At 45.1% G+C, this 17,467-nt stretch overlaps 2 protein-coding genes across 3 annotated transcripts in view; both read right to left on the bottom strand.

Moving 5' to 3' along the window:
- Positions 1–262: 262 nt before the first annotated feature.
- On the bottom strand, positions 263–8,793 carry GJD3 (gap junction protein delta 3). 2 transcript variants are annotated; one of them, XM_079948880.1, is made up of 2 exons: positions 8,659–8,793; positions 263–3,593 (listed from the first exon to the last, which is right to left on the bottom strand). In XM_079948880.1, exon 2 carries the CDS (start codon positions 3,586–3,588, stop codon positions 2,671–2,673), a length of 918 nt encoding a protein of 305 aa, XP_079805006.1. In that variant the 5' UTR covers positions 3,589–3,593; positions 8,659–8,793; the 3' UTR covers positions 263–2,670. The 2 variants fall into 2 exon arrangements, with proteins under 2 accessions (XP_079805006.1, XP_079805007.1); XM_079948881.1 differs by having other exon boundaries at positions 263–3,590; positions 8,659–8,790.
- Positions 8,794–13,930: 5,137 nt separating this feature from the next.
- TOP2A (DNA topoisomerase II alpha) overlaps positions 13,931–17,467 on the bottom strand; it is a 30,956-nt gene continuing 27,419 nt past the window's right edge. The window contains exons 33-35 of the mRNA XM_079948667.1: positions 16,244–16,372; positions 14,829–15,046; positions 13,931–14,193 (exon numbers count right to left, since the gene is read on the bottom strand). Coding sequence (XP_079804793.1) covers positions 14,050–14,193; positions 14,829–15,046; positions 16,244–16,372 — 491 coding nt within the window. The 3' untranslated portion in view covers positions 13,931–14,049. The remainder of the gene's footprint in view (positions 14,194–14,828; positions 15,047–16,243; positions 16,373–17,467) is intronic.

Here is a 17,467-nt window from a genome sequence, read left to right as displayed (position 1 = left end):
CCCACGCGGACACGCCATTTGATTACATCTGGTCTTACATTTGTTTTGAGCATTTTAACGTTTTCAGCTGTGTTTTTTTTTCTTCCAGTTTTAAAATGCTTTAAATACTTCTTTGTTTTATTTTTAACTGTAGTTTTGGTCATGCAAGTGTTTGCCGCCCTGGGCTTGTTTGGGAGTTTTATTAATGCATTTCTAAGAAGCATCCTGATAAGGTTAGGCCCCTCTACACGATCCTCATCTAGGAACTGATGGATCTTTATCATTCTGGTTTCCCTCCGATTCTTTATTTTCCCAGTTTTGTGTCCACTTCTCTACATTTCCTCACAGGTTTGCATTTTTTAAAGTCCTCATGAAGATTCAAACTTCTCCTAATGTGCACAATATACACATTATTGCAAAGTAATCCCCACTAATACAGTGTTGTTGTGTGTGTTATTTTCACAGTTATATGCATTTTTAAGCACACTTTACCCTAGTATATGCAGTTTTGCACAGCTTACTTGGCTAGAGAACTGCATGGCAAAATCCACAAAAATGTTTTTGTTCACAAGATTCAGGTGTAAATACGAACTGAATTGAAATTTTCTCTCTTCCTTCACTCATCCACATCATTTCGTGGGGTTTTTTGTTTTTTTGTTTTTTAAAGAGGCAGTGGATTCCTCGCCCAAAGGACAGCAGCAAACTAAGCTCTAAGAGAAGCTTGATGCCTTCATACACCTGAGAGTTTAAAGGCTTCAGAGAGGCTTCCTGGGGTGCTCAGAGATCCCAAGTTCCTGGAGACTGCAGAGGCTGAGGCTTGGGTCTCAGACAGAGGAAACTATATTGAATCTCCAGTGGTGGAGTTACTGTTATAAGGGGGAATTCTCTCTATTTCAAAAACAACTGGACAGGGGAATATGGTCCCAAGAGAGGACGAGGAGGAGGAACATTTGCCATGGGAAATGTTAAAAATAGTCTGGATAAAAATATTTCCGGGCAGGGAGAGGGTTTTGATGCAACACACCCAAGGGTTTTGGCTCCAGGGACATCTCCCTGTCTGGTGGGAGCCATACTTACTTCTGGTAATGTTAACAGTTTATGTCATAGCTGTCAACTTTTCCCTTTTCTTGCGAGGAATCCTATTCAGAATAAGGGAATTTCCCTTTAAAAAGGGAAACATTGACAGCTATGCTTTATATGAAAGTCTGCTAGGTAAAGGTAAAGGTAAAAGCTTCTGTACACCATGCCTCTCTAACCTCTGCCCAGGCAAGCAAGAGGCATTAACAGAGATCAAGGGCACATTCCAGCCAGGCAAAAAACACACACCCAAGGAGGGTGTGAATCAGGGCCAATGAGGGATGTGGCTGGGGAGGAGGTGTGGCCTGGGAAGAAACGCAAGGGCCAGGCAGAGAGACTTGGAGGGCCTGAGGTTCCCCACCCCCAATTTTAGACCACACTTTTCTGTCTTTCTGATGTCTGGTTCTGTTGGGATAGCTCATTCTGCCTGGCCAAATGGGATGGAAAGTTATTTAATGCTAAAGACACTGGCAAGCTCCTGGAAGACGGAAGCACAATCTATGCAGGTATGGTTCTTAGTCACATGACTGTCCCACCTTTCACTCTGGCACAGCAAAGAACCCACCACCTGATGACTGCCTCTTTCCTGGAAGGCATAACATCCCTACCCTGTGTGAGCGACTGTAAAAATGCCAGCTATCCCACCTCTTGCTTCAACAGAATGCCCTAGGGACATTCTCCTGAACGGATCAATTCTTCCTACAAAGAGATTTACAGACCCTCCTGGCCTCAAGAGCTGCATCCCAGCCAAATCAATGTACCTGGCATTCATCTAATTGTTTTCAGCCAACTAAAACCGAGTTCTTTTCTCTCTTTCAGAACACACAGTGGCTCGATGGTTTTCTTAACAAGAAAAAGGAATCCCCTTTTATTGCAATCTCCCCGCCAACGATCGGTCCAAGCCCAACAGCATCCCCAATTGCATCTGACATCACACTTCTGTATAGTCAGGTTTGCTGCCAAATCTTTGGCCCATTCAAGCAGGAGTTGCTCATCTGGACAAGAGTTTTGTTCATTGTCAGAAAAGTCATTGTCTCCCCACTTCCACTCCTTCCAATACGTGTAGCTTCCTGACTCATTTCTTAGGGGTTTCAAGCCCATGCATCCTTTGGAACACACTACACTCATACCTCGGGTAACAGATCCTTCAGGTGGCGTTTTTTTGGGTTATGGACGCGCCGAAACCTGGAAGTACCGGAATGGGTTACTTCCAGGTTTTGGCAGTCGCACATGCACAGAAGCACTAGATCGTGCTTTGCGCATGCACAGAAGCACCAAATCGCAGCCCACGCATGCGCAGACGTGGCGCTGTGGGTTGTGAACTTGCCTCCCGCACGGATCACATTTGCAACCCGAGCGTCCACTGTATAAATGAAGGATGCCAGCCCAGACCACCCCAATTCCCCGAAACATACATGAAAGCAAAGCACGAATCCCCAAGGATTGCAGCAGGTCTCCTTTACAAGCTAGAACAGATGATCCGATATCAGGTCTGTGCTATTAATTTGGGCCAGGCTGCAAACACAGTTCATGGGTGTGATTATTCCAGCTGGAGGAGTCCAGCTCATCCAGGGAACAACCAGCGAGGCAGAGGAGAGAGGGAGCTCCCTGGCCTCACACGGTCAAGTCAGCTCTGGCAGAAGAAGAGCGAGAGGACCGGCTGCTCTTTGTGGAACTCTTATGGTGGAAGTGAGCCTTGGGCTCATAGTGACTGGGAATCACACCATGAGAAGGCATCCCATTGGCTCCTCCCTCTGCCGGGGCCAGGAAGTGCTGCGATTTCTTCTCTTGCTTCTGATTGGACCAGTTGTCCTGCTGTTCGTAAGAGGCAGTGGTGGGTGGGGCAATCGTGCGGCGCCTCCTGCAGCGGTTCTTGAACAAGAGGTGAGCCAGCTCCACCAAGCTGAGCAAGGCTGAAACCAGCCCCACCATGAAGTAGAACTGGATGAAGATGGTCTTCTCGGTTGGCCGAGAGACAAAGCAGTCGATGAGGTGAGGGCACAGGTGATGCTTGCAGATGTACTGATACCCCACCTGGAAGCCGTACAACATCCATTGTCCGACCAGGAATCCCATCTCAGCCAAGATCCTCACCACCACGTTGACAATGTAGAAGGTCTTGATGTTTTGGCTGCGCTGGCTGGGCTGAGGCCCAAATTTTGCAGGCGCCTTTCCCCCCGCCCGGCTGGCTTCCTCCTCTCCCGTTTCCATCTCCTTCTGGTTGATCTTCGTGGTCTGGTGCATGGAGTAGATGACAAAGAGGACCGCCGGGGCGGAGAGCACCACAATGTGGAAGACCCAGAAGCGGTAGTGGGAGATGGGGAAGGCCAAGTCGTAGCAGATCTGCTTGCAGCCAACCTGCCGCGTGTTGCACTCAAACTCCTCCTGCTCGTCGTCGAAGACGTCGCTGCCCACCGTGGCCAGGATCAGGATGCGGAAGATGAGCATCACCACCAGCCAGAAGCGGCCCACCATGGGAGAGTGCTCCTGCACCGCGTCCAGAAGGGAGCTCAAGAACCCCCACTCACCCATGGCTGCTGCAGCAGGGAGGGGAGGAAGGGAAATAAATTGAGAGGTCAGCTTCACTGGAGATCCTTCCCAGGACTGGCGATCTTGCTAAGGGTTGACACATGCAGCTACTCCATGAGTCTGGGGAGGGGATGAAAGCGTTCACTTTTAAAGGCCAGCCACTAAGTGGGGGAAGATTGGGAAGCCTGGCTGACAATGGGCAGCTGCTGGAACAAGGTAGGGAAAGAACAAGGTTGGGGAAGAACCTGGAAGGTTGGTCCATAGCTCAGTGGTAGAACATCTGCTTTGCATGCAAAAGGTTGCAGGTTCATCCCCCAACATCTCTGTATAATATAAGGCTGTCCCCTCTGTCTGAAACCTGTTTGCAGTCAACGAAACAGTACTAAGCTGGACAGGCCAATGACTGGAAGCTTTGATCATCTAGTAAAACCCTCTGCAATGCAGAAATAACAACTAAAGAATCTCTGAGAGATAGCCATTCAACCTCTCTTTAAAAAAACTCCAAATCATCGGTCCATCTGGCTCAGGACTGTTGACGCTGACTGCAAACAGGTCTCCAGGGTTTCAGATAGAGGATCAAACCTGCAACCTTGGTGCTATCAGTACCACACTGCAACTGACTGAGCTATCCAGAGCATCTGCTTGGCTTGCATAAAGCCCTGTGCACAATCCCGAACATATCCAGACTGGACCACTGTCTGAAATCCTGGAGAGCTGCTGCCAGTCTGTGCAGACCAAAACTGTGGTCCTCTGGGTGTTGGCGGACTACAGCTTCCATCACCCCTGACTGCTGGCCATGATCTCTGGGACCGATGGGAGTTCGAGTCCAACAATTACCATGGTAGATGGAGCAGTGGTTTGACTCAGCACAAGATGTCCCCATGGTGACTTCTATTCCTATGGCACACTGAGCCTCAATCAGCAAGTGCAGAGCATCTATACTGGAGAGGTCTCTCTGCCCACATGTATCAAAGCAAGGCTATTTTAATTCTGTGAAAGGGGTATGACCTTGGCAACACCAAGAGAGCTTGGGGGGTTGCTGGTGGATGTTTTATGTCTGTTGCCAAGTTATCTGGAGAGGGGAGAAGATAAAAGCAGACAGCTCAAACTGGCCCAGGCCAGCTGGAGTGCGCAGACTTCTAGGGCGACAGATTGGTATACCAGCCGGGGAAGGGCCTTTCCACTGGGGACTGGGAAGAAAGACACAGGCCTTAAAGAAAAAGAATATACTATCTTGCAATATTTGTCAAATGCCTAATAACGTAAGGACCCTTAACTTCAGAACTAAACTCTTGCACCTGGGATGACTTGCTTTTAAAACCATGTAAAAATTGCACCGCATTTGGAAGATTGTGTTTCTGCGTGAGTATGCCACCTGTTTGGAATGAGACATACCGGGAACAGTAACTCATTCAGAGATAAAACAGGCAGCCTCCTCTGAAAGCAGGTGACTCTGGTGTGTCTCTGCATAGCACATGACCTGTCGTAGTGCAGCAGGGAAATTATGCACTGCCACCTAACAAACAAACAAACACCAGAGATGCAACAGTGATCTTGGCACACCGTTTGGGAACGGCTGATACAGGACTAAGTACAGTACAGCATCTATTTTATTAATTAATCTGTTTTGGAAATAGGGGAAATGCCATAGTTTCATGGATGGGGGAAGTTTGTATGTGAGCGAGCAAGAGTGTGAGTGTGAGTGTGAGTGTGAGTGTGTGTGTGTGTGTGTGTGTGTGTAGGGGAGGGGAAAGTTGCCACTTTCTGGTTGAACTGCTGGTTTTTTAATAGCTATTTGACAAGCTGAAATTCAACAGATCTATGCTCTTCCCCAGCACTGAGATGCAACGATCAAGAAAGCTCCATGTGTTGAATTGTCAGCTGTTGTCTTGTTTTTAAAGGGAGGGGGAAGGTGAACATTCTCTTGCAAATCTCTCTCCCCTTCCTTGATAGAAATAAGAAATGCATTCTAGATTCCTACCACCTTCCTTCTCTTGATTCCCCCCCCCCAAACACCCCATAATACTTTACAGAACCAAGGCTGCAACTTTACTAATTTAAAATCAGTACTAATCAGTTAAAAATCCTTGTTGCAGATTAAAACCCACCACTGATACTAATACTTAGTGGTGCAGGCTGCACATACCGCTCCCTTTCCCAGTGCCAATTTTACATCCTCCACTACAACAACAACAACAAATCCCAACATTTTATTAAGATGGCTCCAATACCTATATTCAAATCCCTATTCAGCCACGAAACTCACTGAGGGACCTTGGACCAAGTCACTATGTCTGAGTCTGGCCTATAGAACTGTAGAGTTGGAAGGGACCATGGGAGGGGGGGGATCATCTCATTCAACCCCTCCAATGCAAGAAAATTTTGCCCAAGCTGGGTCTTGAACCCACAACCCTGAGATTAAGATGTTCTAGCGCAGGGGTAGGCAACCTAAGGCCCAGGGGCCGGATGCGGTCCAATTGCCTTCTCAATCCGCCCCGTGGATGGTCTGGCAATCAGCTGTTTTTACATGAGTAGAATGTGTCCTTTTATTTAAAATGCATCTCTGGGTTATTTGTGGGGCATAGGAATTCATGCATTTTTTAATTTTTATTTTCAAAATATAGTCTGGCCCACCACATGGTCTGAGGGACGATGGACCAGCCCACGGCTGAAAAAGGTTGCTGACCCCTGCTCTAGCGACTGAGCTATCATTGGCATCCTTGTTGCGAAGATAAACTAGGTCATAAACCGGGAAGGGGAAGAATCCGGGAGGTGGGAGAGAGAAATCAGGCAGGCAGGCAGGTACCGACTAGAGTTTCCCTTCTTGCAATCAAAATCACTGACCGGAAAAAGAGGATGGCAGTCAGCACACATATATGCGCGCGCACACACACACACACACACACACACACACACACACACACACATATATATATATATATATATATATATATATATATATATATATATTTAAACCTTGATCTTAAGCATCTCACCCTACTAAAATTTTAAAGGCCTGTTGCTCTGCTTTGTTACTCTAATACAGGCATAGGCAAACTCGGCCCTCCAGATGTTTTGAGACTACAATTCCCATAATCTCTGACCACCTGTCCTGTTAGCTAGGGATGATGGGAGTTGTAGTCCCCAAACATCTGGAGGGCCAAGTTTGCCTATGCCTGCTCTAATAGGAGATGTTCCACATCCAAGATTCTTAAACGGATGAAGGTATGCTGTATTAAAGGCACACACCATTCCTTCTTTTGTTCATTAAATTGCATATTATTGCATACTATGAAGGATGCCCTTCTGTGGGGCTAGAAAAGGGCAGTTTATTCTGACTTTAACTACCGATTCATTAAGGCTGCAATCAAACCTGTACATGGAAGTACGTTTCATCAAATCCACACTATTATTTTCACTAAGGAGACAAGTGTCAGTTTGCCCTGTAAGGCAAATGATTAGTCAGCTAGCAGTTGACTGCTTATGCAGAAAGAAGTCCCCCTTAGTTCTGCAGGACTCACTGTCAGCTGACTGTGTATAGGATGGCAGCTTTAAAATCTTACGTTGGCTGGCAGGCCTAGTGGATATATCATGATACAGCTAAGCTACATTTAGATCCAAGCATTCATTACACATTCATGTAAAGTCACAAGCTGCCTTATCTTCTTAAGCAAAAACACTCTTATTAGAAATTCTGGAATAATTAAATATTTACTTTTTTATATTAAAATAAAAAAACAGAAAGGCAAAGAATGGAGGCCTCTTATGGACTATTTGAAAAAAATACTTTAGTCAAATGAAATTGTGGGCAGGGTTCAAGATAAAAGCAGCGTTAGAAAAAATTATAAAATAACAGAAACTTTTTTTGTGATAGGTAGAGATATAATGCAGTAGAAAAGATCTGTGTAAAAACGCCGTGTAGTTGGGAAGTCAACTTATGAAACAATGTAATAATTCCATGTGAAAATAATTCCATGTGAAAATGTTGGAAAATGTAATAAAAAATTATACAGCAAAAAACAACAACAGAAAAGCTACGGGGTTTTGTTTTTGTTTATTAGGGGTTTCCATCAGAAACCTCATTTAATGAAGTGCGTAAACTTATATGAAGGTGGTGATCATTATACACATTGATTCTTACTCATTTGCACAGCACATATTTTCCTATTTAGCTAGCCCCTTTCCCCATGCAGCACTCAGTCTCCTAGAGGCTAACATCCCCACAGGGTTCCAGTCTCTTCAGCCCCAGCCCCAGATGTTCCCTTCCTCTGGATAGTTCCCTGGTCCCTTATTTGTCTACCCCGTCAATGCCAGAGGCTGCAGAACAGGGCAAGGGAAGCTCCCCTGAGGCCATGGAATAAACAATTGCCTGAAATCCATTGTGTGGGCAGCAGAATGGGATTGGAAGCTAGCAAACTGCCTTACAGCCAGGTCCACCTGATTCAGTTCTGCCCACACTGACCAGCAGCTGCTCTCCAAGGTTCCAGGCAGGACTCTCTTGCAGCCCTTCCTGGAAATGCAGGGACTGGACTTCTTGGGACCTTCTACCTGCAAGGCAGGTGTTCCGTCCCTGAGCTATGGCCCTTCCCCCCAGGTCTCCTTTGCTTTCCTTATCTGTGCCTCCGATAATCTCTGTCAGGGAGAAAGATTCAGAAGGGGCCACAGGCCTAGTAACAGGGCGGCCCTCAACACCTGTGCGCCCAGGTGAGCGCATGGAGGGTCACAGTCCAGGTGGAGAGATGCTCCTTGCCCCAAGGCAGTGCACTGCCTACAGACTCTCCATCGCAGCTCCCCTCTCTTCTTCCAAGCATAGGCATAATTTAACATACATCTTCTCCTCCTTCTTTGTGTCTTATCTTACTCTGTGCACCTGTAATTATGTACTTTTTATTTTTCAATAAAGACTATTAAAATAAAAAATAAATAAACACCATGCAAATCCACCCCTGACTTTTAGGTAGGTGCATTTTCAACAGGTTGTCCCTCCTGCCAGCCGTCTCCCTCATATTTGGGTCCCCACTCCTCCTGCAAGGCCCAGAGACACCTCCTCCTGCCATCTGTAATGGTGCCTACCTCTCCTCCTGCTCTTCTAAGGCAGCTTAGCTGGCATCCCCTCGCTCTGCTCTCCTCCCTGGACTGGGCTGGCTTCAGCTCTGCCTAGGAGAGGGGCATAGGGACAGAGGGAGGGAGAGGCAGCGCTTCCCCCTGTAGCTCAGCCGGGAAGCTTTTAAAGCGACAGGCCTGCCCTGCCTACTTCTGTGCCAGGACCCCCCTCCCAGGGCTCGGTGCGGGGGGGGGGGGGAGAGATAGAGGCATGTCCAACCCAACTGGCTCTCTGAGGAGAAGCTGGGGCAAAGGCAGTGGTTCAGGCGTAAGGGACAAGGGGGAGGCCTGCAGTCATGTGACACACCCACAAAAGTTTTCAAATTTATCAATATAATAATCCCAGTTTACAGTTCAACTGAACAGCTAAAATGCTCCCTGTCAGAGCTATGGGGAACCAGGCAGAGGACCTTCTTGGCAGTGGCACCCGCCCTGTGGAACGCCCTCCTGTCAGAAGTCAAAGAAATAAACGACGACCTGAGTTTTAGAATACATCTGAAGGCAGCCCTGTATAGGGAAGCCTTTAATGTTTGATGCTTTGCTGTAGTTTTATAAATTGTTGGAAGGCGCCCAGAGTAGCTGAGGCAACCCAGTTTGTGTTTCTATACAGTACTGTGATTTTATGCTGCGAACCATCATGAGACCTGCGGGTATAGGACAGTATATAAAATTAACAACAACACACGGAGCACGTTCTCAACTTCCAGTTCTGTACGTTGCTTTCAGAGCTCAGACAGACTCATCCACTAGGCTTTTATTTATTTTTTTTGGTAGTAACAGCCTTTAAATAGCACAGCACACGAGAGTATAAAGTGTTGGCTGAGTCTGTGCAGAGTCCCCCATCTCCATCCCCACCCCAGTGGAAAATCTGACAGCTCTTTCGACACTTGACTGCTTTCCAATAAACACTTTGGTCTAACTGATACGGGGCCCTGGAATGTCATTTTGATGTTTGGCGCTGGGCGGAGGGCAAGGGGGCCACACCAACTGGCCTTGTCAGAAAGCATCAACACTCTGCAGCCATACACTTTAAAATGGTGAAATATCCATGTAAGCCAAAGAGTAATCAAAGTATATCTACAGTAAAAGTGAAGGCCCTGCCTCTTTCCCCAAAGGCACCCACACAAGAGAAGAGCAAGAGTTTTTCCTTCCCCTATTCCCAATGGAGACATATTCCAGCCCCATTATTCCTGGACTACGTGCTGTGAACGATGTACATTAATATTTGCATGTGAAGGGAGGCTGCTTGCTGTGTCTCTGCATACTTCCTTGCTCTGCCCTTGTTCCTTCCAACTTGCTTCCACAGAAGGTGGGTAGTAACCCATACAGTGGTACCTCAGGTTACAGACTCCGCTAACCCAGAAACAATACCTCGGGTTAAGAACTTTACCTCAGGATGAGAACAGAAATCACACGGCAGCAGCGGGAGGCCCCATTAGCTAAAGTGGTACCTCAGGTTAAGAACGATTTCAGGTTAAGAACAGACCTCTAGAACGAATTAAGTTCTTAACCCGAGGTACCACTGTACTTTTCTTCTAGAAAAAAAAAGGCGCCGTACTGCGTACCCTTGAGTAGGAAAAAAAAAGCACTGGTAGCAACTGTGCCGATTTGTAGCGTTGGGAACAATCAATCAGTCCCAGTGCAGACTGTAGAGCTTTGTACCATCAAGAGTTGCCTGCTGTGTCCCTGCTCTGAGCTAGCTTGCTTCTATTCAGGAGACACGCTTACATATGCAATTTATACATGGGCAGAGGAGAGGGGCAGAAAGACTGTCCTGCAAACAGGATACCTCTTTCACGAGAGGTATGAAAGACTTGCAGCTCAGTGGCGGAGCATTTGTTTTTGCATCTACAAGATCCCAGCTTCAGTTGCCAGAACCTCCAGAAAGGACTGGGCGAGATTGTTGTGAAGTTCTGGAGTGTCATGGATAGACAGGTGTAGACAAGAGGAACAAATGGCCTGACTCAGTGTAAGTCAACATCTAACGTTCCCCTCAAAGGATTAATTTTTTGAGAGTGAAAAATGTGAAGCGTGTCTATCAGACATTTGGGAAGCAACTGCTTAAAGTAGATGTGAATGGCAAGGCTATCGCTTGACAGTGGAGCATGGAATTCACCTACAGATAATAGTTCTGGAGCGGCAGGTTTTGTGTATCCCACACCATTTCCTCTGCACTGTGATCTTTCCCACCAATGAAGACCTTATTCAAAGCACTCCTCTTTCTCTTTCTATTCTAGGAAGATGCCATACTTAATAATAAAATCACTGCAGATAAGAGTAAGGAAATGTGCAGATAAGAGTAAGGAAATGTGCACTTCAAATACATTTTACTGTTTCAGCCAGCCACACAGAGGGAAAATTTGGAGAACTATTGTTTGGTTTAATTTTAACCGCCCATCACAGTAGATCAAATAAAAGCAAGTTTGTTCACATGGCTATTCAACTTGTTGGCATTACAAAAATAAAAGTGTCCAATTATTTCTAAATACATTGCTTTTCCTTCAGACACCCTGTGATTTTTGCATTTGTCACTAATATCTGGCACGCCTATTAAAAGTTAGAGAACTATCATCTCTAGAGTCGAATTGTACAGAAACGTTTCCATTTTATATCTCTTTTTCCAGTATTTGTTGGCTCACGAGCAACTCTACCACAGACAGTAAAAAAAAAAACTTTTTATGGCCTGACATTTCCAGCAGTTTGAACAAAACACTTTTATTTATGTTACACTTATCAGTAGTGGACTAACAGCACCTGATAGACCATTTTCTCTTAATTTCCATGCATGAAGAAAGAGTATGGCTGATCTTCCAAAGATGTTTCCATACAGACTTGGAGAGGTATATTCACTTCCTCGCCTAGAGTCCACTTTCATTACTGTATATCTTTCATTTTGCCAGTTCACCCTCCTACTCGCAGGATTTTATTGTCAAAATCTGATATTCCAGAACTAGCATGACTCTCAAAGCGTGTTGCATGGAACCAGAAAACACAACATACAAGTACAGTATTCCTTCCTCGACACATTCCCTTTTCCACCCTCGAGAACTGGAGCCAAGTGCTTTGCCAAACAAAGGCAAAGGGGTTCTTTGTTAAGGATTGAAACACTAATAAGTGGAAAAAAGCCTGGAATTTTTCAGCAGCATACTTCTCATATACAAGGATAGAGAACCACTCCTTTACACAAGAGTAAACACAATAGACCAGTGGATCCCAATGGGCAGTGCTTTTTTTCCTTGGGGTACACAGTTCTTCCCCCCTCCCCAAAATGTTAAAAAGTGTGGCACTTACTGCAGCACCTTCATGGTGAGTACTGACACCTTCTTTCTATAAAAAAGCACTGTCAATTGGTGGCACCATTCACATAATAAAAACTACCAGATACCAAAGGTTTCAAAAGTAGGGGGTCCATGGTTTGGCTTTTGAAAAACAGGGGGTTTGCAGTACTTAGCCAACTGGGAAGCACTGGAATAAAGCAGGACACAGGAATAGGACAGACTAACATACCAGGCCCTCCTTTTTACACAAGGATACCAGGCAAACAATCCCTTCTTTAAACAAGGACAGAACATACCTGGCAAGAGCCTCTTCTTCCAGCTGCTGGGACCCCCAGGGATGTAGTAGCACCTCAGTCAACCTCATTCTGGCCAGGCTATGCAGCACCTACATCAGTGTAGGCCTGCATCAAAGCTCCCCCATCTCTTGCTTAAACCCTATGGCTTTTGTCTGCCCCAGTCATGAGGATTAATTGATGAGCTCCCTTCACCTGGCTTGATTGTTAAGCTCCCTTCACCTGGCTTGATTGTTAAGCTCCCTTCACCTGGCATTTGGCAGGGGGTGTCTCATGGTCTAAGCCAAAAGTAATTAGCCTACAGCAGTGCTATGTCTGCACAAGGAGCACCCCTGCAAACAATTTGAGTCATTACTACTGGGCTTAGGAGAGCAGGGAAGTCCTGCTTCCATAGTGACATGGAGGGTTAATTGTGCAAGGCCACCGACACCACCTCCTCGGATTAACAATTCATCTTCCTCATTCTCAGGACACCAAGCAAAAGCCAGAGAAGTTTTGTCCTCCTACCTGCAATGTTCTGTTCCTAGTCAGGAGCAAGGCAGCCTCAGTTACTGGGAATCCCCTTTCTTGGACAACAGGACAAAGGAACAGTGTCACTTCCCCCCAAGGAGGGGTTTCCTCATTGAAGCCTCTTTGTGGCAAGTGGAACATTCAATAGTCTAGATTGGAGTCACCCATAAGGGGCAGTGAGAGCTCAGAGGCTAAGTGGGTGCCAGGAGGAAATATTGAGAGTATTGTGCCCATGGGCAGCATGCTGGCAATTCTTGCTCTATACCACATCATTTCCCCATTAGAAAAACAGGAGTAAAATAACTGGATAAGGATATTATTAATAAGCTCAGCTCAGGCCTTCCCTGCCACTGATACAAGCTAGGTTCGAGACAAGCTACCAATAAGTGTAGCTTATTGCAAACCACCATCCTAAGGAATGTTATCTTAGAAAGCTGAAGTGGCAGTTTTCCAGAAAGAGATGCTCAGGCATCTGTTTCCCTTGATGTGCTGTTATGAATCAATATTGGCTGCAATAAGCTACATTGCAAAAATCCAAGACAAGACTTGACTTCCTTATTCTGACTCAAGAGAAGACACATTTGAGGTCCTGAAACTCTTTGGCACAATTAGGGTAACATTTGAGGGCTCTCCTGACAAGGATTTCAAAAATGTCACTGGTCTGGAGTAAAGGATGACAAGGTTTCTACAACAAAAAGATTTTTTTGGAATGCAGGAAGTGCCAGAATGTAGCACAGCCTAATTTCTATTGAAAACACAATGCACCTTAAGTACCAAAGGGAGAATGTTCAGCTTTAATATGGATCTAGGTAAATACCATCAGAAGTGACTGCCTCGTGTTTAATAATGTGCATTAAGGCCCTGACCCAAACGGGCAAAATTAGAACATAGGGCACTTTTGCATACATGAATCTTTTATACTGGGGAAATACAGTCGCTGGCCTGAGGTTTCTGCATCCCTGCTTGGACTGGGGATAATGGGAGTTGTAGTCCAACAATTCTAGAGTCATGGGATCCCATCTCTGGCTTAGTGTTACAAGAACATGCTACGGTGAACTTGTGCACTCCACCTCCCCACAATGTATTTTTCTTTAGCACAAAAACAAACAAACATGGTGATTCAGAAGTAGCAGAATTTCTAAGTGACAACTTCCAATGGAAAAAAAAAATGTTTATTAAGATGAAAATGATAGTGAACAGGGTCAAATATTTACAGGGACAGACATAATGTTAAAACATCAAAAGGCAGACACCCCATTTTTGAACAAGGTGCTTTCAGTTCACAATAGCTCGTCGTCCGATTCCTCAAGGTACTGGACAACTTTCCTGGCTCGACCCAACCTTTCACGTGCGACAGTTGGAAAAGGTGAGTCCTCACCCGAGCTTAATTCAAGGGAAAATGACTCATCAACATTCTTGGATTTCTGCAAAGGAAAAAAAAAGTGGGCCTGGTTAGCACTCATAGGTATTATGTGGGCTCAGGAATGGCCACAACTAGCCCCTCCTTATGGAACATGGATGCATTAATGCATCAGTTGTGGGGAAGAAAAACTTTTAGTGCTCTACAAGCACTCTGAGGGATAGACTAATATTCCTGGTTTATGTAGGAGAAACCACTTCAGCCACAGGCCCTAGGGCACGTCATTCCACAGCACACCTGAAATAAAACACTACATATTTTATTAAGGGCGTGGTTTCCTTGCAGAGCAGAGCACTGCAGGCTTGCCCCATGTTAACTTGTTTAGGGCACTCATAACCAGTCACCAACATATACTGATGCACTTTTAGCTAGGACTTCAAGGTGAACAAGATGGTGCGAGGCCCATGTATGGTTGATAAAAATGTTTAGAATTTGTTATAGGTTATGGAGAACACCTGTATCTGCCCATATGCCAAAATCGACCTCAGTGGCGCCCTAAAACTATGGTACTTCCACCCCCTCCTTGCTCTTTCAATTCTGGCATTTAGGTATGCCTTAAAGACATTCTCCTTCTATACTTAACTGGCAACAAAAAAGATGGAGAGTAATTTTAGAGAACAAAAATGGGGGCAAACAAACCTTAATTGCTGTAGTTTTTTTAAGAGCTGGGCCAAAGTCAGAATCAGAGTCGTCAGAGCTAGAAACCTTCCTTTTGGCAGGTTTCTTCATCCTGGGAGGTGCACACTTCTGGGAGGCTGCTTCATCCGTGCTGGACTCCGAACTCTTTGCTGTTGCCTTCCTGGGTTTTGCGGTTGCCTTCTTCTTAGAGAAAGCATCCATAATAGAAGGCTGATTGCCTAAGAGCAAAAGCATCAGTGAAATCTGTTTCTTTCCCACAAAAACCTGGATCTACCACAATGTTTTCAAGCCATTGCTTCAGAAACTCATTCCAGTAACTGTTAAGGCAGTGTTAATTGCCGACAAAGGGCTAAACTACAGTTGATAAAACTGAAGTATAGCCACCATTTTCAAATGTCAATCGAGGCTGGAAACAACTATGTGCTTCAACGACAGGAAAGAAACATGGCTATTTAATTGTGTGAGCAACTCCACAACGGAACAGGCTCTACTAAAAAATCTACGGAATCTTGGCTTGTTCACATTTTGGCTTATTAAGCTAAGACATGTTCAGCCCAAAATGGTCACTAACTCTGCAAGAAAAAAAATGATGTGTTAACTTACAGGGGCAGAAGAACTGTTCAATAGAGGTTTGATGGATTTCAGAATAATATCCCTTTTCAAGGTAACAGTTACTACTTCATTTATTTCATGAGAATTAACCATAGGTAAAGGTACCCGTGACCATTAGGTCCAGTCACGGACGACTCTGGAGTTGAGCGCTCATCTTGCTTTACTGGCCAAGGGAGCCGGCGTTTGTCCACAGACAGCTTCCGGGTCATCTGGCCAGCATGACTAAACTGCTTCTGGCGAACCAGAGCAGTGCACAGAAACACTGTTTACCTTCTTACAAGAGCGGTACCTATTTATCTACTTGCACTTTGATGTGCTTTTGAACTGCTAGGTGGGCAGGAGAACTAACTACAGAACTAGAGTAATCGATTTGACTTTCTCTTTTCCAGACCCTTAATTTCTAAGCTTATCAGTGAAACCGTGAACCTCCATCATGCAGTTTCTGCTTCCACCTATGTAGAAGCCAGTGTGGTATAGTGGTTAAGAGCGGTAGTCTCGTAATCTGGTGAACCGGGTTTGATTCCCCGCTCTTCCACATGCAGCTGCTGGGTGACCTTGAGCCAGTCACACTTCTTTGAAGTCTCTCAGCCCCACTCACTCACAGAGTGTTTGTTGTGGCGGAGGAAGGGAAAGGAGAATGTTAGCTGCTTTGAGACTCCTGAAGGGGAGTGAAAGGCAGGATATCAAATCCAAACTCTTCTTCTTCTTCTAGTGTAAGCCAGAACCAAAGACCTTTTGGGGCACTTATAGTAATGCCACTGAATACTCACCTTTTAACATACAGACATCAGTAGTAATCTTACCTTCAGCTACCTTTGCTGTTTTCTTGGCTGGAGCTCTCTTTTTGGGAGCAGGCTTGGCTGGCACATCAAGGGTAGCAGGCAAAGAGGCTGCTGCAACTGGTTTGCCTGCATCATAGTCCTCAACGTGAACTTGAATAAAGAAAAGTCCCCACTAAGCTAATATGCCCTAAACATCATGAATTCTATACAGAAAAATTCAGTATAGAATTTTTTTGCACAGAGAACAAACCAAGCCACTTTTAAAAGATTGCAAACATCCACAGGCAAGGATATGAATCTCTTTAGCTCTGAAACAGGGAAGGGGAAAGACAATGCAAACATTGTAACATGCTCCCAATGCCAGGCCTGCACAGCGTAAGACCCATGGACTGATTGACTGCAGTCCTCTTGCTATCTCTGCACCTCCCTAAGGGAATTCCAGTTACAGCCACACTGTTGGATACAAATATTGTAGTCCACGGCAATGCACCAATATTAAAATCTCATGCAAATATAATGATGGAAGCAGAGAAAAAAGTATCTGCCAGCTAGAAGTATAGCAGTTAAAAGCAGGTGCACTATAGAAAATGGCAGTTAAAATGGTAACAAAAATGGCTCCTCTGCAGAAATATGGTCCTCTTGAGTTAATAAAAATGTAAAAGTAGCCCTCAGAGTGATTTAAGATGAACATGTAGATGAACATATTCACTGCTTCCTTACAAGGGAGTAAGCCAGAGCTTTCCAAACTTTTCATGTTGGTGATACACTTTTTAGACATGCCTCATTTCGTGACACAGCAATTCAGTCTTACTAGCAAACTAGAGGTTATTAAACCCCTTTCAAGCCCCAGGACAAGCGTGTGACACACCTACACACTGCAGCCAACATACTAACGTGTCGTGATAAACAGTTTGGAAAGCTCTGGAGTAAGCAAAACTACCAAATGTTCCAAAACAATGTAACAAGATATACCTCAAGGCTTCAAAATCCTTTTGTTTACAGAACTTGCAAAGAAAAGAGACCATGCAGGGAAATATCAGCACAAACATAAATATGAAAGTATTAGGCAGTTCTTTTGTATGCAGATGGGATTTCCTTCTCATTTTTTAAGCCCTTGCAATCTGTCATATTACAATAATGACAGCTGCTCTTAACCTTGGACTGCAGTGATTTTGGCAGCTTTATGCACTACAAAATCCCATTAAAACTAAAAATAAAAAGTATGCTTTTTTCAAATTCTGGTGA

The sequence above is a fragment of the Podarcis cretensis genome (assembly GCF_951804945.1).
Source record: "Podarcis cretensis genome assembly, chromosome: 13".
NCBI lineage: Eukaryota > Metazoa > Chordata > Lepidosauria > Squamata > Lacertidae > Podarcis > Podarcis cretensis.
This window is presented reverse-complemented; position numbering and strand designations above follow the sequence as displayed.